Raw genomic sequence first — 25,721 nt, 5'->3', positions numbered from 1 at the left:
CCTAGAAAGCAAAAAAATAAAAATATTACAAATGTGTGTCTTATTGGGTCAAAGTTCTCTCTATTAATCAACATCCTTTATGATGTCCGGTTACTTACTGTTAACTTTTCATATATCTTGGCTGCAGGTGCACTCACCCTCATCTCCTCTGTAGCCTTTGTCTCCATGCCGACCCGTGGGCCCAGGAAAACCACGGGGACCCCAGGATCCAGCAGGACCTCTGGTCCCAGCAGGACCCATAGCACCTGTCAGCAGCACAACCCAGGTCCCATGCATTAATGACGCTACCATCATTAGCATCTTCATTGCTACTACTTCTTGTGTGTGAATAGGCATATTTTCTGTTTTATTTTATTTTTATTTTTGATTGAACTGAATTCTAGGAGTTTCCTGTTCTTTCGGCTGTGTCACCCGGACTCCAATTATTTACAATTAATTTGGAATGAATAAAATAACATATTAGTGTATCTTTGATTATAATATTAATATTAAAAAAATAATACCGTACCTTTAGGTCCTCTTAAGCCCGGGGACGATCGACCGGGAGGTCCTAGGAAGCCTTTGGCCCCCTTAGGGCCGTCTCGTCCCTGGAGGCCAGATCGCCCTTGGTCCCCCCTAGAGGCGATGGTGGTTCCTGGGTACCCTTGATCTCCAGGAGCACCTTCACACAGAAGACACGTAGCACCCACCTGATGGGTCACCTGGGAATTGTATTTTAAGTACTTTTTCGGCCATTTGTACCTTCATATTTTTCTCAGGGGGATATATGGGAATATAACAATTATTTTCTCTGTCTATTTATGTGATTAAAAGGTTTCTATCTCGTTTTTCTACTTCCGTCTCTTTCATTTGACTTTATTCAAGTTATATCATGCATGTATTATCATTGTTTTGCATCAATCCTGCTTTTTTCCAAAAAATAATACAGAAATGTGTTTATAAAAAACCTCCTGAGAGCCAAACACACGGACACACACAACGACACACTCGTGGACCCCCTGGGGAGCCTTGGCGGTGGGAACAGAGAGCACCACAGACCTGGGGACCCCACTGCTCCTGGACGCCCGTCCGGCCCCGGTTCTCCCCGATAATCCTTTTCCAGGTCGCAGCACTCCCGGCCTGAGGTTCTGGGGGGCCCGGCCTCCCCGGGGGGGCCAGGGGGTCCTGAGGGGGGGAGGAGAGGGTAACTATATTTCATCTGCATTTCCCACTCTGGGATTAATAAAGTACATCATATCTCATTTTGTAAAAAATGAGATATGATGGGAGGGTTAGCTGTTTTATTTATTGCAGTTTTTTGTCCTCAATTTAGAAAATGTACCTTGTAAACCTTAAGAGGCACAATAATCAATAACTTACATTATTTAAATGTTCAATTCACCTGACACGTCTTTGGATATAATATTTAATTTAAAGACAAAAGTCCAAAGTGACGGGGCAGACCGTGGTATCCAGGTGGGCCATTAAGCCCCTTGTGTCCAGGATGGCTTGACCCTGGGAATCCTGGGCGTCCCATCTGACCTTTGACCCCTGGGAAACCATTTGGACCCGGAGGTCCAGGTACATCGTCGCCTTGAAATCGAGACATTCAATGAATATTTGTAACGCTTAATTACGTATCAAAGCAAATGTGTCTCTTGAGAGACATTGGATGTAAGAGACGCGTTCATTGGATCTGACCTAATAAATGCCTCCGTTGCCTTACCTGTCGCTCCCTTCGCCCCATTTGGGCCCCTCAGTCCATCGAGTCCATCCCGCCCTGGTAATCCTGGCCCTCCTGGTGAGGGAATTATGTAGAATTATGCATCTCATTCACGTATTTTAGTCAATCCTTTAGGCCATGCATTTCACCATCTCTCCAAAAGGGGCATGCGATCCATCACATTAGAGCTCCAGAGGTCCTGATCGGGGTCTCGGTCAGCACCTGAAGGGCCAGGCCGGCCTGCGGGTCCGCCGGGCCCCTGGACTCCATCAACCCCTGGAAAACCAGGAAACCCCGGGAGACCCTGTAGGCCTTGCAGCCCTCGGAAACCTGGCCGCACAAAGACAGTCGTTCAACTGATGTGCTGAAGAATTATGATATAAAACATCACATCGTTTCAAACCTACATCCATAAAATTCATAAAAATTGTGATTTTATAACAAACAATTTGTATAGAAATATAATTCTCTCAACCTATTTCATGATGCACAGGAATACCGTACTAATCACATTGAACATGCTTACAAGCTAAGCTAATAGTAAGAGACAGAGATGGTGCAGGTGTGGTAAGAAACCTAGCCATGAAGAAAAGAGCTCACAGACCTTGTTCCCCGTCCCTCCCCGGATCCCCAGGGGTCCCTCGGGCCCCTGGGAGTCCTTCGTACCCCTGGGGTCCTGGCTCTCCTGGCTCTCCAAGCCTACAGGTGACTGGAGAACAGACACATCAATACCAATCCCTTCTCGAGGACTACGCTGTGACCGGCCCATCCCGACACAGCGGTAACCACGGTTACTGAAGCAGTGGGCTCAACGGTCATTCAAGTAGTCATAAACAGCGTTTTGATGTGGAATGCGTTCATCCTACTGCAAATGGAGTTTTCCACACCACTTTGCTTTAGATACCCGCCAGACGACCAGCGATGTGGAGACGCACCTCAGAGAGCACGTTGTTATTTCTACAGGCCAGACTCACTTCCTGGTCCGTCCTCCCCCGGGGGCCCTTTAGGGCCCGGTGGGCCTGGCTCTCTGTACGACTCTCCCATGTCACCTGCAGCAGGGGGCAAACGGTATTTTCTTTAACCCCTCTGTTCTCCTGAATAATGAATGAACGGATGGAGGATCACAGACGCACACGAAAACCACAATTTTATGTCTCCTGTTCCTTTTGTTGGCCCTTCTACGAACCATCTTGACTCACCCTTGGGCCCTGTGTGCCCCCGAAGGCCCAGCAGGCCTGGAGGGCCATCGACCCCTGGGTCGCCCTGTAACATTGTAAACGCACAAAGAAAAATGATACGTTAAAAAAATAACCCCCAGATCAGTTTAGGTTAGGCTGTGGGGGAGAGCAAGGCGAGAGTCCATCACGCACCGGTGGTCCAACCTGACCCGTCTGCCCTCGCTGTCCAGGGAAGCCTTTGATTCCAGGCAGCCCTGGAGGCCCTCTGTGTCCTGCTCTGCCTGGAGGCCCAGTCAGGCCCTTCTGCCCCCCGGCCCCAGACCAGCCGTCAGCCCCCGAGGCCCCTGGCTGTCCTCTGACGCCGGCCAATCCTGCAGGAGAGAAGCTCAGAGATGAACTTCTGTTGACGACTTCACTTTGATCATTTCATGTAGATAGGACGTAGAAGGATGTTAATGATGAATCTAATTAATGATGACAAAGATCAACACAAATGGGATTCATGTTCAACAAAATACATCAAAAGACTTGAAATTGTTACAAGTTAAATCTCTCTTTTTAACTTAGATAGATAGAGCAATACTAGATTGGAGCTGCATTTTTAAGGACGAGGAGAATACAAAAATGTGTTAATTGTATCCAATATTGAGTTATAGATGAGTTGTATTGTTATCATTGAGACATTACGTTGACTTTACTCTATTACCTTGCAGTCCAGGGTTCCCTGGTGATCCGCTCTTTCCTGGTGACCCTGGTTGTCCCTTCAATGTGATCTCCACAGGGGGTCCAGGGGCACCGCGGGGACCGGGGAGACCTGTGGTAGTAATAGCATATCTCTATCCCGCGACTTAATTCAACCGCAGTGCAACACACTTGACTAAGGAACAATATTGGAGATGCTTTGTGGCAATTTGGTCCGTCTTTTGGAGGTGGTGGTTGTATGGTCATTTATTTTAAAACACTAATGTGTAAAGAAATTACCTTTAACGCCAGATGGTCCGTTGTCTCCTGTCAACCCTTGGCGTCCGTTAAATCCTCTTTCCCCCTGTTTTCCGTTAGGACCTGGAGGTCCAGTTCCACCGGGGAAACCTACTACCCCATCCCTGCCAAGATGACCCCTCTCCCCTGGGAAGAGAATCAAGGTCTGTGTGTAGTGAATCATTTTTAAGGCCAACCATGAAAACAGGGGTTTAAGTTTGCCCTCTAGTGGTGAAGAAAGTATTTAAAAAAGAAACAAATTTTCCGGAAAAATGTAAACATAGCCTGCCAAAGTAGGGAGGGATCACAAAGCAGATATCACAGCATTTTTTTTTTAACACATGTATGTTGAGGCAGCCAATAACCTTTCAGTCCAGGCTGGCCATTGTACCCATCCTTCGAGGGTCCGAAACCGCCTTTATCGCCGACTGGGCCCGGAAATCCATGAGCGCCGGTCACACCTTTTCTACCCTTCAGGCCATAACCCGTTGGACCCACAACTCCTTTCAAACCCTTTCGGCCAGGAAATCCTACACAAAATTGTGAAATGAAAACGGACAATGAGAGACACAAAATGTTATCAATGAAACTCGAAAAAGTCTAGACCAAATTGGTCCAGCATCCACCGCGTTCAGCAGATGCAGTGTGGGCGTGTGCCGCCGGCATTCTCACCCGGCCTTCCTATCGGGCCTGGGTTGCCTGGAGGTCCAGGTACGGAAGGTTCACACGGAGTGCATGAGGCCCCCGGGGGACCCGTGTCTCCGAGGTCGCCAGCGGCCCCTGACATCCCCTTTGCACCAAACGGGCCTAGTTGACCACGGACACCTGTGGCAATTCAATCACAATCACATGTTGTATATTAGCAATGTAGCATTATTCTTGACTTCGTGTCGGACTGCACAGCCTTTTAGCCTTAACCTAGTCAACATACTCCTATGCCTTTATATCTAACCAGCCTCTGGCCCAGAAGCGGATCTTTCATTAGGCAAACCTAGGCAAGTGCCTAGGGCCCCAACCAAATCTGTCTTTATTAGGGGCCCCCAAATCTGACCCCCCCAGCCATTACTTATGTAAAGTAAAAAAAAAAAAAACATTTCTAGTAGAAAAAAATAACAAAAATATCAACATAACGCCGAACTAATGCCTAAATAATAATTTTCCAGCACACATGCCCCCCTCCATTGTGCATTGGACTAGTCCAGAATATGATTACGTAGTAATCATATTCGAAATAACGTACTTCAAACCAAAGCAGAGGGATGCGACTCGGTGAAAATGAAGCGGCAGAATTATGATAGTGGTTGTGCTAAACGAAAACAAAAAGCTGAGAAGAAAAGAATTGCAGATACACTGCCGAAATTGACTTCATTTTTTACACCTGCTGCTGCCACAGCAGCCGCTGCTGAACTTGCGACGGGCTCTGCTGTTGGGGTTCTATTCTGCTGCTCACCACTTTTCTCTGATATGAAGACTTTTGAGAAGACGACAACAGTAAGACTTTGTGTTTACAAATGCTTTCTGTCTCACACACACACACACACACACACACACACACACACACACACACACACACACACACACACACACACAGCTTTGCCACACACACAGACACAGACAGACACACACACACACACACACACACACACACACACACACACACACACACACACACACACACACACACACACACACACACACACACACACACACAGTTTTACTCACATGAAATGGTGAAGGCAACAGGGAAAATGGACATTTGAAGATGGAGAACTTAACCACTTGCACACCTAAACACCCCCCCCCCCCCCCTCTCTCTCTCTCTCTCTCTCTCTCTCTCTCTCTCTCTCTCTCTCTCTCTCTCTCTCTCTCTCTCTCTCTCTCTCTCGTTTGAGTAATAAACAGGTAATTTTGGCAAAGGCTGGAGAAATCTGAAACTGATTTTACTGTGGAGAGTTGAGTGGCAGTGCACTATGGGTTTATTGCGATTCTAAGAGTATTGGGATGGTTATTTGTTTTGTGTACGTGTTTCAAAAATGAGGGCCCCATGTCTATATTTTGCCTAGGGCCCCAAAATGGCTAGATCCGCCCCTGCTCTGGCCATGTCCCAACTGTACACTTTTTTGTCCCTGTCTGAGTGTACTATGTATGTCCATATTGTCGTGTTATCTGATCATGTGTGTGACCGCTATTGACTCTTTTAACATAAAATGTATTATTATTATTATTATTATTACTGATGAAAACCAACATATATAAATATAAACATTTACCAAGGGGGAAAGTAAGAGTTTTGAATGTACAAAAAGGTCCCTGAGCCTTCTCCAGCTCTGAGGAGCCTCACCTTGTAACCCAGGGGCCCCTGTTTCTCCCAGAGGGCCCTTTCTGCCCGGGTTGCCTGGGTGGCCGGGGCGTCCGGGCGGACCAGGCCTTGAGGTGCGGAAGTCCCCACGGTCCCCTTTCCTCCCTGGAGCTCCGGAGTACCCAGAAGGGCCAGGGGGCCCGTCCAGAGTGCCTCCCCTAGGACCAGGGTACCCCTGGTCTCCGTCCGGACCTCTGGGCCCTAAAACACACCCAACCCGCCATGATGACAACCTCGGAAACAACCAGGATTATTTTGGGGGGTTGAATGTATGTGAGGAAAGAAGAAGTTTGTACCTTGTGGTCCGCTGTGTCCGAATCCCCCGTCATCTCCTCTCACACCTTTAGGCCCCTGGTGGCCACGAGTGCCTGCTAAGCCATCCCTTCCGTCTGCACCAGGGTACCCTAGTACAGCATGTTTAAAGAAGAGTTTAGAACAACCCGATGTGTCTTGTGTTTTAACCTGACCATGACTTACAGGTCTAAAAGTGGCATTTCAAAATCCCACGCCAAAGTATTTCTGTGAGACCAAACAGATTGAAACCTTTGATTCACTCACCTGGCATACCACGCCTCCCCTTGGGACCGGGCGGACCCGCATTGATTTTGTCAAGACAGCAGGCTTTCACGTCACCTAAAGACAGAATCGGAGACCATCATTATTTTACTAAAAGTGAACCTCCTTTTATGAGGGGTAAGTCCTCCTACAAGTCCACACTTTTGCCACTTTGCTACGTTGACAGATGGGGTTTTTTTTTATTGGAAGAAAATGCTGCGATAATACAAATAAAACAATTCTGAGACACAAACTGATGCTGTTGTTCCTCACCTGGAGGTCCAGGTCGTCCTGGAATGCCCTCTGAGCCGGGACCACCTTGATCCCCCTGGCGGCCGTTGGGACCACGACGACCTGGGAATCCTGACCCTTGAGAGCCTGCGGGCCCCGGGGCCCCTTTGGTTCCTTGATAACCTGGGAACCCTTTCGGGCCCATTGATCCTGGGAATCGGTCTCCCTGCAACGGAAAAACTGTATTTCCGAGGTGTGCCACAGAGTCGGACATACCAACTATTGACATATTTTAAACACGTTTACCCAATTCTAATCTGCTGCAGGTCCTTCCTGATCGTGAGCTTTGCGGATGTATTCTGTATTCTTGTTTTTTTTGTGCATTGCCTATTTCTTACTATATGTTTCCATATAAATGTATTAACTTGCAGTGTTTTCTACAGATATAGCAGTACTACATTTTAATAGTGTTCCTTGTTTATAACCAAAACACAAAGGTGCCTGCTCGAACATAAACAGACAAACGGATGATACACTCACCGGTGCTCCAGGGTCTCCCACGTGGCCAGTTTCCCCGTCCTCTCCTAGACGCCCCTGCCTCCCGGCCAGGCCCTCCTGCCCAAGAACACCACGCTCACCCTTGGCTCCTGGTCAAAATAATGAAGGGCTTTACACGCAAACACAAAGCAGCCATTAAGCTCCAGCTAAAACACATGGATCTAATGGCTTCAATTCATTGAGCTTAATAAGCGAAGAACGTCTCATAGTAGTTTACGAACCATAATCAATTCTTGAAATCTCAGCAGAGCTCACCTGGAAACCTGTTGGAGTCACCCTTCTGACCTTTCCGTCCTTTCTGTCCTAGAGTTCCTATAAAGCCCTGCAACCATAATTACTCACATGTACTTCATACATCTTACATGGTAAAGGACAAGTGAGATGGAATTAGTTTATCATCAAGACTGCAGCCTGCGCATCCCCACATCCATGTTTCCCGTACCTGTGGGCCTGTTGACCCTGGCCCTCCTCTAAACCCTGGATCTCCTTTCTGGCCCGGAGTTCCAGGAAGGCCATTATAACCTGGGGATCCAGCTGGACCAGGGGGCCCGATGCCTCCGTACCCACCAGTACAGCTACACACTCCATCACAGCCTGCGAAGAAGGGCACGCACACACACACACACACACACACACACACACACACACACACACACACACACACACACACACACACACACACACACACACACACACACACACACACACACATATACAGCCACATTAGTGAATAGACTTTAATTCACACAATCAGCTACACAAATCCACAGCAAACTGAACATTACCCGGGCTCGGCAAGTAGGTTTGTCAGTAAGTAAAAATTATGTAGCATACGGTTTGTTTAAATTAACTTCTGAATTTCAGCGCTCAATATTATTGCTGGCAGGGCCAGCTGTGGCACGGGGGCCAGCCTCGGCACGGGGGCCACCAGGGGCCAACCCCCGGCAACACACGGCCCCTGACTTGACCTCAAGGATCAAGGAGGGTCTTTTTTGAATTAGATAGTGGGATGAAGCAGTGGAGTAAAACCAGATCACCTTTCAGGCCTTGGTCCCCGGGGCCTCCGCCTCTTCCCATGTCTCCGGGGGCACCAGGGTCTCCTGGGTAACCCGGTTCACAGTAGTAATCTACCGGGTGGGGAAGGGAGGCCACAGTCACATATCAAACATACCTATGCTATTCGGACCATTGAGGAGCACAAAAAAAGGAATTGAAATGCTCACCTCCACACCCTTATGGAGGTCCGACAGACCGTCACAACCACACACACACACACACACACGCACACACGCACACACACACACACGCACATGGACACAAACAGGCCAGAGTTCAGAATAGTAGCAGATTTTTAACACGATGAGGAACAAAATTGTACTGGGTGCATAAATATCGATGCCTATGTGTTGATGTAAATATGAGTGATGAGCTAACCCTTACCTGGTGGACCGGGGAGGCCTGTGACACCTTTTGCTCCAGGGGGTCCCTTATATCCCTTAGGTCCTTGGACATTATCTTTGTAAACACCCCCTGGCTCTCCCTTAGACCCCTTCGGGCCAAAAGGGCCTGGTGGTCCAGGCTCCCTATCTGAGAAAGTAAATTGGTCACAGACAAACAACGTAGAATAAATTACTCTTTCTAATGAGCTCTATTTTCTCATTCCTATCTCGTCAATTTGAGATGACATAGGGACAGAACTTCTTAGTCGATGGAGGATGATTGATTAGTCAAAAACATGTAAATACCTTCTGATAAAACACATGAGGCATAGTGCATGCCTGGTCTAGAATATTGTCCGTAAACTATGTTCCGAGACTAAGACGTTAGTTCTTGCCTACCTGTTGTTATTCCCGGCGGGCCGGGGGGGCCGTGCATGCCCATGTCCCCAGTGTCTCCTAGGATGCCAGGTGAACCAGGAAACCCCATGTCCCCTTTGGCACCTAAAACACACACAAAGGTTTGAGATTGAATTAACACCTCACTCAAGAACAACCTTTTCCCTCGCTTTATAGATATTTCTACCTATACCTTTTATTCACGGAAGTCTTCCAAATCCAAATCCAAATGAAAATTGTAAAAATTAATGAATGAATTAAAATAAACCAACTCAGAATCAATGTACCATTTCGGAGCTTCGACTTGTCAGTTTCTTGCTACCTGTTTCTTCCCTGTTGCGCACACAGGGAATGCTTGACACTATGGTTAAAACAATCCACCCCGTCTTAATTAGGACAGCACAGTAGTATAGAGTAGGCCTTGCTTGAATCCACCCAGGTTTACACCGCACAAACAATCCCTGCATTGTTGGCATGGAACTAAAAGGACTTGAAGTGGTTTGTCGGGGTCCGTCTCCCTTTCCCCAGGTCACATGATGCAGCTGTCTTATTTGGTGACCGTGAATCAGTCCTGTACCAGTGTGTACCAATGTACCAATGACCTGGACACCAGAAAAAACACAAACCACCACCAGCAAGACTCAGTCGATAACCACAGCATTTGAGAAAGGGAAAAAATTCCCCACGGACAGCGCCAAAGCTAAAGGGATCACTAACAAGGGGATGGAGTTCATCGCATGAGATGACCAACCTTTCTCCGCTGTGGGAGATATGGGGTTTTGAAGCCTGATGGAGTATATGGAGCCACGCTATACACTGTCCAGTCGTCGTAATTTTGCTGACGTCTGTCTCCCCGAAATTTAGTTGGGAGTCACGTAGAAAATCGACTAATGAATGTGACTATCGTTATTTATAGCGATCTGATAAATAGCGATCTGTTTTCGGCGCATATAGGCCTATCTGCCTAAGCCCACGTTGAAATAATTTTGATGTTGAATGTTGATGGCGCAGTTGTTGAAATAAACAGATTGATTTCATACGAATCATAAAAGCCTCTCACTGTGTCATTGTGATTAACGACGTCCCGTCGTCCAGGGGACGTAATTAATTGTCACCGCGAGGGTCAATATTCTCTCTCGGGTCGACCTCGGGACGAAGAGAATTTTGTGGGAACTGACTTCATTTTTCTGTTTAAATTTTCAACACTTTCTGCGAACCCAAACTGGTTCTTGGTCGTTGGAAAAGACTTATGTGAAAAGGTAAATGGAAAATGACCGAGCTTCGTTCAAATGGCTGTACCCGCTGCCTAATATCAATATCCACCCGAAGCAATGTTTTTTTCAACAATTGATACCCGCACCCGCCTAATCGTCGGGTGACCATGCGTCCCGATTTTGAGTTGCGTGTTCCGCGTCCCGACAAAAGCCTGTCGGCAAGCTAAAATGTCCAACCACTACGAAATGTCCCCTGTTGTCCAAATTTTTTTCATGCTTAAAAGAAGCAGGATTATAACCTAATTTTCAGTTTATTTTGTTTTTTACACATTTGAAGATTTTATTTAAAGTCAGATTTGTCTTGTTTCTCTTTTGTTGTTGATCCGAAAATGATCCGACCCGTGACTCAAAAACCGTGACCCGATCCGAACCGTGAGAGTGGCCTCTTCACATGGGCAGCAGACAGGCAGAGAACGTGATCGTGGGGGGTGGGTGGAGTTTTCTGTGGGTTTGTGTTGATTGTGGCTTCAAACCGTGCAAAGAAGCTGTTGAGGTTGTTGAGCAGAGAGATGTCGTCGACGCAGATCTGTGGCGCGGGCTTGTAGTCTGTGATCGTCTGAATGCCCTGCCACAGGCTCCGGGCGTCTCTGCTGTCTTTGAAGTGGCAGGTTATCTTTATATTTTTTGTCGCGTCCCGACAAAAGCCTGTCGGCAAGCTAAAATGTCCAACCACTACGAAATGTCCCCTGTTGTCCAAATTCTTTTCATGCTTAAAGGAAGCAGGATTATAACCTAATTTTCAGTTTATTTTGTTTTTTACACATTTGAAGATTTTATTTAAAGTCACATTTGTCTTGTTTCTTTTTTGTTGTTGATCCGAAAATGATCCGACCCGTGACTCAAAAACCGTGACCCGATCCGAACCGTGAGAGTGTCCTCTTCACATGGGCAGCAGACAGGCAGAGAACGTGATCGTGGGGGGTGGGTGGAGTTTTCTGTGGGTTTGTGTTGATTGTGGCTGCAAACCGTGCAAAGAAGCTTTTGAGGTTGTTGAGCAGAGAGATGTCGTCGACGCAGATCTGTGGCGCGGGCTTGTAGTCTGTGATCGTCTGAATGCCCTGCCACAGGCTCCGGGCGTCTCTGCTGTCTTTGAAGTGGCAGGTTATCTTTATATATCTTATCTTTATTGTATAGTCCTGTTTTGCTTCCCTGATGCCACGGGACAGGTTGGCTCTCGCTATTCTCAGGCCAGTTTCATCCCCGGCTCGGAAGGCGTTGTCTCTGGTACTCAGCAGCAGGTGGATATCCCCTGTCAGCCATGGCTTCCGGTTAGACTAAATGATGATAGTATTTGTGTGAGTCACATCATCGATGCACTTCCTGAAGAAGTACCAGTGTCTGTGTACTCCTCAATGTCTGTGTGGTTGTTGTATGTGGCTCCCTACTTAAACATTTCCCAGTCTGTTGTTCTTAAACAGTCCTGAAGGAGGCCCGCTCTTGCCACACACATACTTGCTTCCGAACCGGTTTGGTGACTTTCACTCTCATGTCTGTATGCTTGCATTAGCATAACAGTGATGTGATCAGAGAGTCCGATGTGAGGGAGGGGGCAGGCCTTGTATGCTCCTCTTTTGGTAGTGTAGACCGTATCCAAAATGTTAGCTCCTCTTGTTGGGAAATCCACATGCTGGTAGAGTTTTGGAAGGACAGTCTTAAGATCAGCATGATTGAAATCTCCAGCGAGGATGATGAATCCATCCGGGTGTGCTGCCTGTTCTTTACTGATGGCCTGATACAGTTCACAACGTGCCGCATTCCTGCACGCGTGTCGCTGCTGGTGGAGGCTGGAGGGATGTATACCGCGACTAGCAAGATTGCAGTAAAGTCCCTCGGAAGGTACAAAAGACGGCACCTTATGATCATAAACTCCAGCCAGTGGTAAACAGTGTTTACATACTACCACAGTGTCACCGCACCACGAAATACTGAGAGAAATGCATTAATTGCACGGTTCCCCGTCATTAAAGTGATGAATATCATAACTCAACATAATCCATTTTTAATTTGACATCACATATACTTTTCTGTTCACTGTCTGTTTTCTCCTCAATACTTTTTTTGAACTTCGATGTTGGCGAGACGTTGGTGTTCATAGTTTACATACCTATATCAATGCCTATGTGTATATGAGTGATATAAAGAGAACAGTTATCAAATAGATAGAGTGACAGTGTGGTTTACCTGGTGATCCGGGGTGTACAACAAGTAAGTTTAGTTCTCACATTGTTGCCTTTTGCTTTCATTACCGCAGGGGACAAAATAGGGACATGTTTGTCTTGTGAATGATTCGGTTTGTTTTTAAGAATCGATTGGCTTGATTGTTATTATCGACATATATCTGGTTATGAAGGGGTAGCTAGATGCTAGTCATTTTAATAGAATAAGTTGTATTGTTTTACTCCTTTGTGTATCTACAAAAAGGACGAGAGTATCAAAACAAAGATCGTCACTAGAGATGTCCTTTTCTGATCATTGCCGTATTCGTGGCCGTCTTCCTGTTGGAGCCTCACCTCTCGATGTAGTTCCATCGTAGTAGACTTGGGGCCCAGGATCTCCAGAGTCCCCTTCATAACCCTTTGAATGTACAAGGAATGAGAGGAGATCGGGAGATCAGACATCAATGTCTGTGTTTCCAATGAGGCTCCAAACAGTAACATGTAACATTAGGGGTAGTGGTTACCTAGTCACCTATCAGGTTAAAAAAGGTTTCGTACATTTATTATCATAATCGCTCTCCCACTCAATCTAATAATCATCAAGATTCCTTATAGACGTCGATTACCTGTGAGAGCATAGCCTATAACTATATTTTATTATTGTTGGGGAATGTGGTAGTAGCAAATCTACTTGGGCCTCCAATTCAGCTTATGTTCTGTATCAAGGTTCAAGACGGTTCTTCCTCTAGTGGCAGCAAATTACACGCTTCTTAAAAAAAAAAATTGGTCAATGCAGGCTGTGGAAAGTTCATTGTATGCATATTTTATCTTCTAATATACACTAAATACTTTAAACATCTACATTCACATATTTAAGGCGTGGATTATACAGTTTTTGTATATGACTGCAATGAATGTTTAGTTCAAGTGGGGGCCGTACGTAGATGTTGTTGTAAACCCTTTAGCAAACATATCCTCCCGGCCTCCCAGAGGTCGCTCCTACCTCAAGTGCTTCCTCCTGGTGATTTGATGTGTTTATGAGCGGGCCTATACATTTATTTCTACATCCACATAGTTCACCTTTGGTCCAATTCTTCCGATGAGGCCTGGAAGTCCCATTTCTCCACTAATACCCTGAAAGACATAAACCAAAATACATAATCATCAAAAGGATAAGTCGTTTTTGTTTTTTATCTATAGAATTTGACATCAAATGAAATGAATTAAAGATGCAATGTGGAGAATTGAGTGGCCTTTGGTGAAACAGAATGACAGAAATGGAACATAATAAGTATGTTATATTAGTGTATAATCCAATGAAAATAATATTCATTGTGTTTTCGTCACCTAAAATGTGTACCTTATCTACATAGGGAGCGGGGCCTCTTCTACAGAGTGCGCTATGTTGCAATGCCATGTTCCTACAGTAGCCCAGAACGAACAAATGGCTCTAGAGATGAGATTACATGTTAATCCTATTTAACTTTAAGCAGTGATATATAGTTTGACAGACTACATATACATACACCATATAAATCGTCAAGGAAACTCATCGGTTTTAACCGTAGCATCTCCAATCTCTTTGGAAAAGTGATGGGGTTATTGAGTTGGTCGCAATCTGCAACTTTACCTTTACTTTCTGTCCCTTTAAATATCATTGAGTCCTCAACATGATTTCAGAAGCTTTTAATGTAATGAAAAGTATACCTGAACTCCTGTTAACCCATCTCTTCCGGGGAATCCAGGAACGCCCTGTGTGATAACAAGTGTTGAGATATGTGAGTCATCTATATGTCTGGACATTTTGTTTTCAATACAACCATGGTCACCTACCCGTGGTCCAGGCAAACCAGGGATTCCTTTCTCTCCTTTAATCTCCTCATGGCTTCCCACAACATCACCCTGTGTGGATACATGGGTACACCTTAGGTTGTGATTCCTTAATGATTAATACTCAGCGATTCCATTAATGTGTTACCTGTGCAGCGCTGCATGAAATTGGGTAAAACTTATTAGCGTTAGCAGCTTTGATGCTCTTTTACTCCTTTATTGAACGTTGGGAAATCAAATATTTAAAACAAACCTCATGAATGGCTTCACACAACAACAAAGAAACTCACACTGACACCTTTAGGTCCACACAGACCTCCAGGACCTGGGTCACCCTGAGAATAGAATTCACACCAACACACACACACACACACACACACACACACACACACACACACACACACACACACACACACACACACACACACACACACACACACACACACACACACACACAGAATCATTTGTATTATTGACTTAGTTCATTCTGGGTCTTAAATATTAAAATGAGTGGTATCATTAATCAAATAATGCTGGGGAAACAGGCCTCAGAACAATGTTAACACAACCCCACCAAAAAACTTTTGGTGGGGTTCTTTTAGATTCTTGTGGTTCTTTACCTTGTAGCCTTTGGGAGGGAGGTATTCAGGGGGGAATGTTTTGGTGGGGTTCTTTTAGATTCTTGTGGTTCTTTACCTTGTAGCCTTTGGGAGGGAGGTATTCAGGGGGGAATCTTTCGAAGTCTTCTGGTCCGGGCGGCCCCTCTGGGCCCGGGTCCCCCTGAGCAGAGGGAAGAGCAGGGTCCACAGGGGTTATTTTTATTGTGTACAAAGCACAAAGTGCAGATAGCACTATATCTATATATTCCATCATAACACAACTCACAAAATCTCCATCATCTCCTGCCAGTGATCTTCCAGGATCACCCTGTAAGAATAAGTCCAAACAATATGTTTTGTTTATGTTTGGGTGTGTGGATGTGGCAAGTCAAGATGAGGGTGTGCGTGCAGTTTTATATAGGTCTGAAGACTCACCGCCAGCCCTCTAGGGCCCGGGATTCCATCTCGGCCCTGAGAACACACACACACACACACACACACACACACACACACACACACACACACACACACACACACACACACACACACACACACACACACACACACACACAAACACACACACACACACACACACACATGTATAATATAGACAACAAACAGTATGTTGGTAAAGATAATGTATAGTCAGTTAGTTCCTCAAAATAATTGTGCGTAGATCACCTGAGGCCCAAACGGCCCAGGGCGTCCAGTCAGGCCTTTAGGCCCAATGCGTCCTGGTTCGCCCTGGCGAGACATCCACAAGATCAATCAGCCAATATAGAAATCAATCAGTACAACAGTGACCTGAGTGTAGAAGCTTGACAACGGCAGCCGCTTGGTTGCTGAATTGTGTGTTTTTTTTGCTGCACTTTGTTACATATAACAGCTGCAGAATAATGAGATACCTACATTTGTTCCAGGTAATCCAGGGCTTCCAGGATCTCCCTGTTAAACGACAGGAAGTCGTTGTTAGACAGACGGGAAACATGCATGGGGATAAGGCATGGATCACACTGGGTTGCCTGTTTTAACATGTTGGCTTCGATGTATTTTTTTACGAAAATGTGTATTCCTTCACAGAAACAACGTACGGGTGTGTCTGATTCAAACAGCGGCTCTCCTTTGGCTCCTTTAAACCCTGGGAATCCCTGAAATGAATCACAGAGTACTAGAGCGTTATCATCAGTAACTGGTACTAGCCAACCACTCTGATTAGTCAACTTTAATGTAATCACACAGCCACGGAAATAATATTTCCTTAGAGACAGAGGCGACAGCAAATCGATGTTCAGTGCTACATCTACAAATATAAGGTGATACAAGTTAGTGCTAAGGGCACAAAAAAAACAAAAACATCAACGTCAACCGGTCATTTTCCTGACTCACCGGAACTCCAGGGTTGCCATGAAGGCCAGGACCCCCATGGAGCCCTGCTCTACCCGTCTTCCCCTTGCAGCCATCCTGCCCTGTCCTGCCATGCTCGCCCGGCTCTCCAGTTAGACCCTGCAGGGTAAAGGGACTGATTAACAGGAGCCACTACTCAGTCCTCTTTTTAGTAGACCCTTTTTAGTAGACACTGGTTTAAAAAGGTCATAAAGGTCAAAGTAAAAAACACAGGTAGTTTAGACATCCTGCCTAGTAATGAGTTCAAACCCTGAACCTTTTGGCTTGGAGTTAAATATCCTCAGAACTAGGCTACTTATGGTTCTGGTGTATGATTGGATAATGATTTGATATACTGGAGGAAGATATTTACACCAAATAGGACTTTAAACTTGAAAACCGAACTGAAAATATGTTTTACTTTTGCCACTAGAGGGCATACAAGATACATCTATTGAATGTATATTCCAAATGGATGTGAATGTAATTTTACAGTGGAAGGTGTAAACATTTGAATGAAAATATCAACCAATGCAATAAAAAAAGGACAAACATTACTGATCTAACTGTTGTAAACAATAAAACAAATCTCATTCTTTATTTTACTTACCGGAATGCCGCCATTACCAAGGAAACCAGGAACGCCTGTCATGCCCTGAAACATGAAGACTGTATTAACTGTGCAATTCTGTCAACTGCTGCAAAAGTGTTTTAATAAAAATGTATCATACCATAGACAACGATGTGACAATCTTTATTCTTTTATCCCTATCCCTTTTATATGGTTTGTCTCAAGTACATTTATAACCACATTCCTTTCCCAGATCTTTCATTCTTTCTTCCAAATCCATAACAATGTCTACCAAGCAGACTCACTCTGTCTCCGTCAGGCCCGTGCGGTCCTGGGGAGCCCTCGGCGCCCCTTTGGCCCGGTCCCCCCTGGGGCCCGGCGTGGCCCCTCAGTCCTAGTGGCCCCTGCACGCCATGATTCCCTGTTCTTCCTTGAACCCCCTGAACAGAGCATGGATTGGGTTAAGATGGTGGACATTCACTCGTGATTTAGGCATCGTCTTTGGGTTTGCGTTTTCCATAACTGTTATACTGGATTTATTTCACTTAAGCTAATATTGCTATCAACAATATTGGTAACATTTGCATGTCATTTATTCTGGACATGCATTGTTAATTTTTTTTTATCAATGTTGCACTTGCAATATAGAACCTCCAAACAAATCAAGATGAGTACAATTAATTAAATGTAATGTGAGTCTGGAAGGGTCATACCCGCGCACCCTTCACAGGGAGGCAGCGGCACACACTGCAGTTTCGCCCATCGCATGGGAGCTGCACCTCACCCTTGAGGAAGACAGAGGGAGACACATCATACATGGTGCACTACAAGTGACCACAGGTACAACAGGGACAAGGATAACTTGAGGTCCATATGTCATGAGATACTAGCGTCCAGACAGGCAAACATGTACTTATTGGTGGAGAATATAGTTGAGAACATTTTGTGATTTGTGATCTAATGTGTGTGTGTGTGTGTGTGTGTGTGTGTGTGTGTGTGTGTGTGTGTGTGTGTGTGTGTGTGTGTGTGTGTGTGTGTGTGTGTGTGCGTGCGTGCGTGCGTGCGTGCGTGCGTGCGTGCGTGCGTGCGTGCGTGCGTGCGTGCGTGTGTGTGTGTGAGTGTGTCTGTGTGTGTGGTTGTGGACGAATGGGAGACGCCCACCCAAAGGCCTTGAACGACTCGAAACACATGATAAGGGTATGTTAAACAAGTCATGGTTCTCACACATAGGTCCAATGATAGTTACGTCTGTTGAGCTTGGTGACCTGGACATTTCCATATTGTTTGTCAATTTTGCCCAGCTGCATTATACAAGGGCAAATTGAAATATTTAAGCACCACAGTGTACGTCTTACCAAAACACTTGAAAAGTAGTTTCGTAAATATTTGGATGTGTTTGGGAAGCTTGGGTATCAACGGTCAGTGGAGCATCTGTTGCCGCTTAAATCACTTTCTCTCGACTTAAGTTTCCCCCTGCTTGTTACATAAAGTAGCGATTAACTCTGAACGCTCTAACGATGGATACAAATTCACTGTCAGCTGCTCTTCTCAACATTGAACGCTAACTGATGGTGTACTTGTGGGTGTTGATAAATGATTCGGATAAAACATGTTGTGCCATTACACATCTATTACTCACAATGACTAAGGAACAGTTAAGAAATATACAAGATTACATACTGTAATACATACTGTTACATACTATTGTAATTAATCGTTATCCATTATCAGGATTATTTTATCAGAATATCACATACAATTTATTCCACATAAATTATTAATAATTAGCAGTTGAATATAATACACATATAATTCCCCAGAACCCGTTGAGTATAGTCACTTATAAAACTGCGTAGCTATGACCCTCTCTTTCCACCACCAGTTACACCAGAAATACACACTTATTTGTGCGTCTAATGCCAAATATGTTGTTGCTATGTCTTTGACCCATCGCTTCGCTTTAATAGCACACTAAGCTTCCAGTACATGCAAGGACGAGGAATGTGTGCTATGTTGCTTTCCTCCCTAAAAAGCTAGAGGTAGTGCTTGATACAGAATGCAGAGACCCTTAAGTCTGCGTCTGATGAAGATTAAAGGAGGAGGTGAGTTTGGAGAAACAGTGCAAACATCGGATGCAGGATAAGAATTCTGAAGAAACAAGTAAATGCTGTAACTCAGACGCAAAAAACAAAACTCACACACACATACGGTGCATTGAGATTCAGTTGCAGATTATGTCCAATATTGTTATGTCTGAATATAACTTCTTTAAAACCCAATCCACATACTTTAAAAGCTCTGAAAAAGGATTTAAAGGTGTTTTGGATGAAAACTAAAAAAAAATGATTCGCTCAAAGTAATAAATCAAAGCTTTTTACTTAAATAAATGTCTGTCAAGAAGACATGTTACTAACTGGGTGTCAATGGCGACATTCCTGGGAAAAATCCCAATTGGCACTGTAAATGAGGCGTGTTCAATTACTCAGCAGTGGTTGTTCTGCCAGAGAGGGGAGGCGGAGCTAACAAGAGGGCTTTAATCACTTGTGGTTGGAGCGACCTATTGTTTTTCCAGTCTCTGCAAGTGTTGCTTGTCCTTAAAGGCCCACTATGCAACTTCGGGAATTTCTTCGCTGTTTTCTTGGTTTTGGCACGCACATTTCTCTACACAGCGCCCCCTACAGCTTCGTAGTAGATATTTTACAACACTGTCGTAACAACTCGTTGACGACCCTTCCCCATGCACGTCTACGCGAGCCATGTGCATTTGTTTTCAAAGAAGCCGGCGAATGCGTGGAGCCATGTCCGAAGTAAATGTTCATAAAGTGTAGGCAAGGTTATACATTTTTAAAATGGTGTATTTGTATTGCAATAAACATAAAGCCATCCTTTTTATAGTTGACGGGGAGAATTTATATCCTAGATTATAATTGTTTTATGGTTGAACAGAACAATCAGTGTGAGAGTGTTGGCCAACATAATCTAAATAAACAAGAACCTGGATTCGGGGATTCAGTCTGTATCTGGGGGACGAGACAGACGAACAGCAAAACACCAATGGAAACAAAGGTGTTTATATGGCTGCAACCAAGCAAGCTAGAAACATACAGGGCTCACAACAAAACGGTCGAGAAAACAATTTTTACAGGGCTCACAACAAAATGGTTGAGCAAACACATTTGTACAGAGACTATCAACATCAAGAATACCACGAGGACAAAGTTCACCCAAGGGTACTTTCAATTTCAAAAGCAACACGGCCAAGTCGGAGTCTGATTTGAAGTCTTCTTTTTCTTTCAGTTCACGCTATTCCTGAAAAGCTTGCCCAACGTTTACTCGTGTCTGGCCTCTCTGTCGGTCAGTCTCCCCTTTCTCTTCTTCTGTTCCTCCGACATTGGGTTTCTCTGTCTCTTTTTAGTCGGCTGATCTATGATGAATGTAACAATCCCTTAGTTACTTGTGTTTATATCGAGCCGGTTCCGTGTTTGGGGGTCTGTGCCGCAAAGCAATTCGTTATTTTGCGAGACCCGAGACTCCCGCGAGAGTGGGCGGCGGGTCGCCGGCAGAAACATATTCATTTTCTCCGCCAAGATGCGCAAGGGGGAGTTGAAACAACGAACAATCGAACAAAAATGTATAATGGAACCATCGCAATGACTCCTAGCCTGTTATATTAAGGTAAATCAAGCCAAATTGCCTCGCAACTGGCTGTTTATATCTAGCCGGTGCCATGTTTGGGTGTGTGTTTGTGCCGTAAAGCATTTTCGAAACTACAATCTGACTACATTTTCGAGGATACTTCCGCCGCGTCACATCCGGAAGCGCTCGGTCCGAACACATCAAGTTGCATATTCGCTTTTTCACTGTAGAGGCCACATGGGAAAATGACACACCCAACAATCGACCCAGAAATGGATGCAGAACCATCAGCATAACTCTCAACCTGCATACTTAATGTAATTTTGGCTAAAAAAGTTGCATAGTGGGCCTTTAATGTAAACCCTTATTGTATGTTGTATGTCCTTTCAGTAAAAAATAGTACTTAGCAATGTGTAGCATCAGACAGCGATATAATGTTTCTCTTCCTCTGACAAATACTTATTGTAAGTCGCTTTGGATAAAAGCGTCTGCTAAATGCCCAAAATGTAAATGTTAATGTTTGTTGCCAAATAACTGACATAAAACACGTTACACTGTGTGGATCCCTGGGAAGTGAGGTCCATAAACACATCTGCAATAACTGCGGATTAGGCATTGCCAAATAGGAGAAAAAAATGATATTCAAGATTATCACTTTAAATTAATACATCTTCCTTTCTGAACAGCCTGTGCAGGCATTACAATTGTTTTGTGGAAAACATGTGGAACACTCTTTCATCTGAAATGTATTTAACAATATAGTGATTTTAAGATTCAAACCACTTACTGCATTGGCTGACTGTACAATGGAGACAATCACCCTAAAAGTAGGACAATAAAACAAGATTATAGTCAAATACAATCACAAATCAAGAAAATAATTAGGCCACTGTAATGCATGTGCACCTAGACACAATATATACATGTATGATGATATGATCACTTTGTATTATTGAAATAATAAGCATGATTAGCATCTGTTGTTTTAAAAGAAAGACGCTAACTAATGATTTGTTACATTTAAATGTCACTACAATACCTACATTTTCATCCTCCATTATTAATACTACATGTCATCGAATGGAAAATGCCTTTAAGCCTTGATCCTTCAAGTTCCTCCATCCTATGATATATTTGCTTGTTTCCGTGCATGTGTTTACACGTCACCTTGTTAACCTTGTTTGTACATTTGTTTAGCCATGTAACATACAGTAAATTCATTCAGTGCAGATGTGGCAAATGTGTTTACTAGCAAGGTAAACATGCAAGACATTGATTAATCACGTTCCAGAATGGAAAAGAGGCAACAGTTTCCCCCAAAATAAATGATTGACCAAGTTTCATCGTTTTTATTTTAGATTTCTTTGTAGATTTGAGGACATCCTCATCCTAAATGTAAAGAAATGCCACAAGCCAATATTATCAGATTATTGTATTGCAGTGGGTGACACAGCAGTAATTAAATAAGCCTCTCTTAACAATATAGGAAGTGCCAAATATATATATTGCTGCATTTTACGTCCAACTGCTAAACACTAAATACAGACTTACCACAGGGTGCAGAGTGCAACACATTTGCATAGGTATTTCATCGGTCCTCTTCACAGGAAATGTCCTTACTCAATACCGCCCCCTGTGGTCTGAAAAACAAAATAGTTCGCTTTCTTTACACAAGTCGATCTTTCAGCCAAATACTTAAGAAACAATACGCATATATTTCATATATTTGGTGGGGATAATGTCACTCACATGGATACATTCAATATATTAATTATTTCCCACCCATGGGCTATTGGTGTAAATAACCCTTAATCTGCCCTCTCCAATCATTGTGATCAGATGCTGCAACATTATGCTAACTTCAACAATTTATGCCATTTTATCAGCATGATTGACTCACCCGGTGCGTACTTCAGAATAACGAGGCAGTCTCCATGCGTCTTTTAACACACGTTCGCGTTCTTCACTTAGCTGTTAGCCAACAATAACACTTTCCCTCCGTTTGCGACCACGGTGAAGGTTAGACTGAATGATAAGGAGGGAACGCCTTCCCGTTCATGGTGTACAAAAAAAAAATCCGATGTCCCTTCCATAATCTGTCAGGCACACAGTTCTAATAGCGTGTTAGTTTGTTATTTACATTAAGTGTCTGCGTCAGTGAGAAGTGCAGCCAGAACATCGACGCGCACCTGTTTTCTGTGCGCCGTCCTGGAGTGTGCACTTTGCAGATGAAGCTGTAGCTGGGGCGCAGTCATGAAGCTCGGGTGGACGCTGGCCGGGGTCCTTTTTGTTGCGACTCTGATGTGCACGGAGTCCAAAGATGTAAGCATTTTTATGTATTAATTTCAGGCTACTGTTAAAATAGTGCTAAATTGTTTAACATTACCATTTGAATTGATATTGATAGGTACACAAATATCATGTACAATAGCACTGATACTAAACGTGTCACACTAACTTTCTGTTAACATGTTTATGTGGGCTTGTCATGTAATGTAAAAGGCAACATGTCATGTCGTTTCTATATAGGCCTAGCCTATTCAATGGGGTTCATCACGGAACGCCTAAACTAAAGTAGAATATCGACCTAATGTTATAATTCATTAACACAGTAGGCCTATAGCAACAAAAAACATGATCATATACAGAATATAATAGTAGTATATCTAATATATGATATACTGTATGCCTGATGCCTATTGGTGTTTATATAAAAACCTGTTACACTGATGTATAATATAATTAGAAAATCATCATTCATGTATACAATACAATACAATACAACTTTAATAATCCCACTAGGGGCAATTAGTTTGAGCAGCTTGCAGTAAAATACAAAAAACAAATAGGCCTACACATGAACAACTACGAAGCATTTAGTAGTCGAATGCAGAGGGCAAGTAAAGCGTAGCAACGCCTTCATGGCAACACAGAAAATTAACTTGTAAGAACTTGAAGAAGCCAAAATACCCTCCTGATTTCTTTTTGATTTGCTGATTGCAATAATAACTACAATCTCTCCATCAGTCGCTGCTATCCACTTTCCCACATGCATTCTTAGCATTGCTGGCCTTAGATCTAGATTATAGAGCGTGATGCATCATGCATTAGGGATAGTATTTGTGTTATTCCATCAGGGGAGCTGTTTAGTCTATGAGGAGGGGCATGCAGTAAGAAAAACATTTATAGAAGCACAGGTTGGGTACTTCCTGGAGGAAGTAGTATCAATTATTGACGTGTAGAGTGATGGGCTATAGTTTAAGTTGAATTAAGGAATCACACTGAAAGCCAGTTCGCTGTCTTTGAAAAGTTGTATTTCTTTGTTTGATTATTGTAATTATTGGTTGATTTGTTAGAGACTGAGTGCAATATTGGCAATATTGGAATAGTGGAATATACATAAAGCGATAACTGATTTATTCACTGTACCAAAATAAGAACATAAAAAAAACAAAACAGAGACAGTCTGCAAATACACAGTTTCCAGTCTCTCCTGCTATGGTTGTCTTCTACTCAAGCTGTCAGCCAAAAAATCTATTAACAGAACCACATTCACAACCATTGTTGTAACAGCATCTGATTCTGATTGGTTTTAATTAAAACCTTAATATAATGATGTAATGTCTTTAAGTACAAGGTATCTTTGTTTATTCAACCCTTGTCACTGGGGACACATTTACAGTAGTTCAGTAGAAAAATGTTAACCCATGTTAATTTCACTCCCATTCAACCTGATTTTAGCCTAAGGGGCTAACGTCAGAAATAAGAAGCATTTCTAAGTTCTATGCCTATCCAAATTAAAAATGTCTACAAATCAGCGACTCCAAATGCAATCACATCAATCCTGCATTTACATTTCTGCAAACCCAGATGTTGTCGTACCATTGCATAGAGTGATGGGCTAGTGTAAGTTGAATTAAGGAATCACACTGAAGGCCTTTAGCTGTCTTTGAAAAGTTTTATTTCTTTGTTTGATTATTTTAATTATTGGTTGATCTGTTATAGACTGAGTGGAATATTGGCATGCAATGAACAAAAGTATTTGTAGTATTTTCAACTGACTATATAATTAACTTAGCAAACAAAGGTCCACTGCAATAACAACTGACAGGTATTGAATTAGCACAAGATCCTGCCCCTGAAAACTGTTATTGTTCTCCTCTATCTGAAACACATACAATACCCTCTAATGGAAATATAAGGTACTGCAGAACATGTCATTTAATACATCTTCACTTATTTTAGCCCTCTCGTTAATGTATAATGATTTGCCATAATTAGTTACTTGCCTTAACATGTTTTCTGATCAAATTAAAGTACTAGCAAATCTCCCAAAAGATACCTCATATGAACTCTAGTTAGTTATGTATGGTACTGATTAATCTCATAGAAATAGCTTGCAGACAAGCTCAAATATGGGTGAAATGTTTCACTATATTTTGCTGTATGTTTGATCTAACCAATCATGTTGCTGGAGGTGGGGATCTCTAAGCACGTAATTGGCATGAACAAACTTGGCCCATAGTGGTAAACTGTATCGCCGTAGCGAAACAGGTAACTCAGCGTAACTCAGCTAAAATTGTTGATACAACGCATGTCACCTTCATCACCTGCTATATCAACCACACATTCTTTGCTATGTTTGATCAATGTGTGATTAAGTATCTGATGTGTTTTATAGTGCCGTGGAAGTTCATGTAAAGGCAGCAAGGTACGTTGGCCCATTCTTAACCACAGACATTATAGTGGTTATAATACCACTTATAATACCACTGGTGGTATTATAACCACCACCAGTGAATGCAGATACCCTTTTTTCCCATAACTAGAACATATAACACTGTTTATAATCATGGTTCAGTTATGCAAGGTTCAT

At 43.6% G+C, this 25,721-nt stretch overlaps 2 protein-coding genes across 2 annotated transcripts in view; one reads left to right on the top strand and one right to left on the bottom strand.

The window, feature by feature from the left end:
• The window catches only part of LOC115548344 (collagen alpha-4(IV) chain), a 27,623-nt gene extending 4,726 nt beyond the window's left edge, over nucleotides 1–22,897 (bottom strand). The window contains exons 1-44 of the mRNA XM_030362891.1: nucleotides 22,746–22,897; nucleotides 22,397–22,485; nucleotides 21,633–21,666; nucleotides 17,923–17,994; nucleotides 17,515–17,649; nucleotides 17,249–17,293; nucleotides 16,642–16,758; nucleotides 16,347–16,403; nucleotides 16,165–16,200; nucleotides 15,937–15,999; nucleotides 15,691–15,726; nucleotides 15,542–15,583; nucleotides 15,353–15,436; nucleotides 14,947–14,991; nucleotides 14,660–14,728; nucleotides 14,534–14,578; nucleotides 13,907–13,960; nucleotides 13,181–13,244; nucleotides 9,400–9,501; nucleotides 9,002–9,148; nucleotides 8,785–8,793; nucleotides 8,599–8,688; nucleotides 8,004–8,155; nucleotides 7,817–7,883; nucleotides 7,544–7,650; nucleotides 7,046–7,229; nucleotides 6,776–6,850; nucleotides 6,514–6,621; nucleotides 6,200–6,418; nucleotides 4,531–4,683; nucleotides 4,224–4,388; nucleotides 3,862–4,005; nucleotides 3,587–3,694; nucleotides 3,073–3,251; nucleotides 2,902–2,965; nucleotides 2,677–2,751; nucleotides 2,307–2,411; nucleotides 1,925–2,032; nucleotides 1,706–1,777; nucleotides 1,444–1,572; nucleotides 1,039–1,164; nucleotides 509–661; nucleotides 138–245; nucleotide 1 (exon numbers count right to left, since the gene is read on the bottom strand). The exon at nucleotide 1 is cut by the window's left edge and continues 125 nt beyond it. Coding sequence (XP_030218751.1) covers nucleotide 1; nucleotides 138–245; nucleotides 509–661; nucleotides 1,039–1,164; nucleotides 1,444–1,572; nucleotides 1,706–1,777; nucleotides 1,925–2,032; nucleotides 2,307–2,411; nucleotides 2,677–2,751; nucleotides 2,902–2,965; nucleotides 3,073–3,251; nucleotides 3,587–3,694; nucleotides 3,862–4,005; nucleotides 4,224–4,388; nucleotides 4,531–4,683; nucleotides 6,200–6,418; nucleotides 6,514–6,621; nucleotides 6,776–6,850; nucleotides 7,046–7,229; nucleotides 7,544–7,650; nucleotides 7,817–7,883; nucleotides 8,004–8,155; nucleotides 8,599–8,688; nucleotides 8,785–8,793; nucleotides 9,002–9,148; nucleotides 9,400–9,501; nucleotides 13,181–13,244; nucleotides 13,907–13,960; nucleotides 14,534–14,578; nucleotides 14,660–14,728; nucleotides 14,947–14,991; nucleotides 15,353–15,436; nucleotides 15,542–15,583; nucleotides 15,691–15,726; nucleotides 15,937–15,999; nucleotides 16,165–16,200; nucleotides 16,347–16,403; nucleotides 16,642–16,758; nucleotides 17,249–17,293; nucleotides 17,515–17,649; nucleotides 17,923–17,994; nucleotides 21,633–21,666; nucleotides 22,397–22,437 — 3,989 coding nt within the window. The 5' untranslated portion in view covers nucleotides 22,438–22,485; nucleotides 22,746–22,897. The remainder of the gene's footprint in view (nucleotides 2–137; nucleotides 246–508; nucleotides 662–1,038; nucleotides 1,165–1,443; nucleotides 1,573–1,705; nucleotides 1,778–1,924; nucleotides 2,033–2,306; nucleotides 2,412–2,676; nucleotides 2,752–2,901; nucleotides 2,966–3,072; nucleotides 3,252–3,586; nucleotides 3,695–3,861; nucleotides 4,006–4,223; nucleotides 4,389–4,530; nucleotides 4,684–6,199; nucleotides 6,419–6,513; nucleotides 6,622–6,775; nucleotides 6,851–7,045; nucleotides 7,230–7,543; nucleotides 7,651–7,816; nucleotides 7,884–8,003; nucleotides 8,156–8,598; nucleotides 8,689–8,784; nucleotides 8,794–9,001; nucleotides 9,149–9,399; nucleotides 9,502–13,180; nucleotides 13,245–13,906; nucleotides 13,961–14,533; nucleotides 14,579–14,659; nucleotides 14,729–14,946; nucleotides 14,992–15,352; nucleotides 15,437–15,541; nucleotides 15,584–15,690; nucleotides 15,727–15,936; nucleotides 16,000–16,164; nucleotides 16,201–16,346; nucleotides 16,404–16,641; nucleotides 16,759–17,248; nucleotides 17,294–17,514; nucleotides 17,650–17,922; nucleotides 17,995–21,632; nucleotides 21,667–22,396; nucleotides 22,486–22,745) is intronic.
• A 50-nt stretch (nucleotides 22,898–22,947) lies between these two features.
• Nucleotides 22,948–25,721, top strand: part of LOC115548346 (collagen alpha-5(IV) chain) — a 28,843-nt gene continuing 26,069 nt past the window's right edge. Inside the window, exons 1-2 of the mRNA XM_030362892.1 lie at nucleotides 22,948–23,167; nucleotides 25,527–25,556. Coding sequence (XP_030218752.1) covers nucleotides 23,099–23,167; nucleotides 25,527–25,556 — 99 coding nt within the window. The 5' untranslated portion in view covers nucleotides 22,948–23,098. The remainder of the gene's footprint in view (nucleotides 23,168–25,526; nucleotides 25,557–25,721) is intronic.

This window comes from Gadus morhua, chromosome 8 (assembly GCF_902167405.1).
Source record: "Gadus morhua chromosome 8, gadMor3.0, whole genome shotgun sequence".
NCBI lineage: Eukaryota > Metazoa > Chordata > Actinopteri > Gadiformes > Gadidae > Gadus > Gadus morhua.
This window is presented reverse-complemented; position numbering and strand designations above follow the sequence as displayed.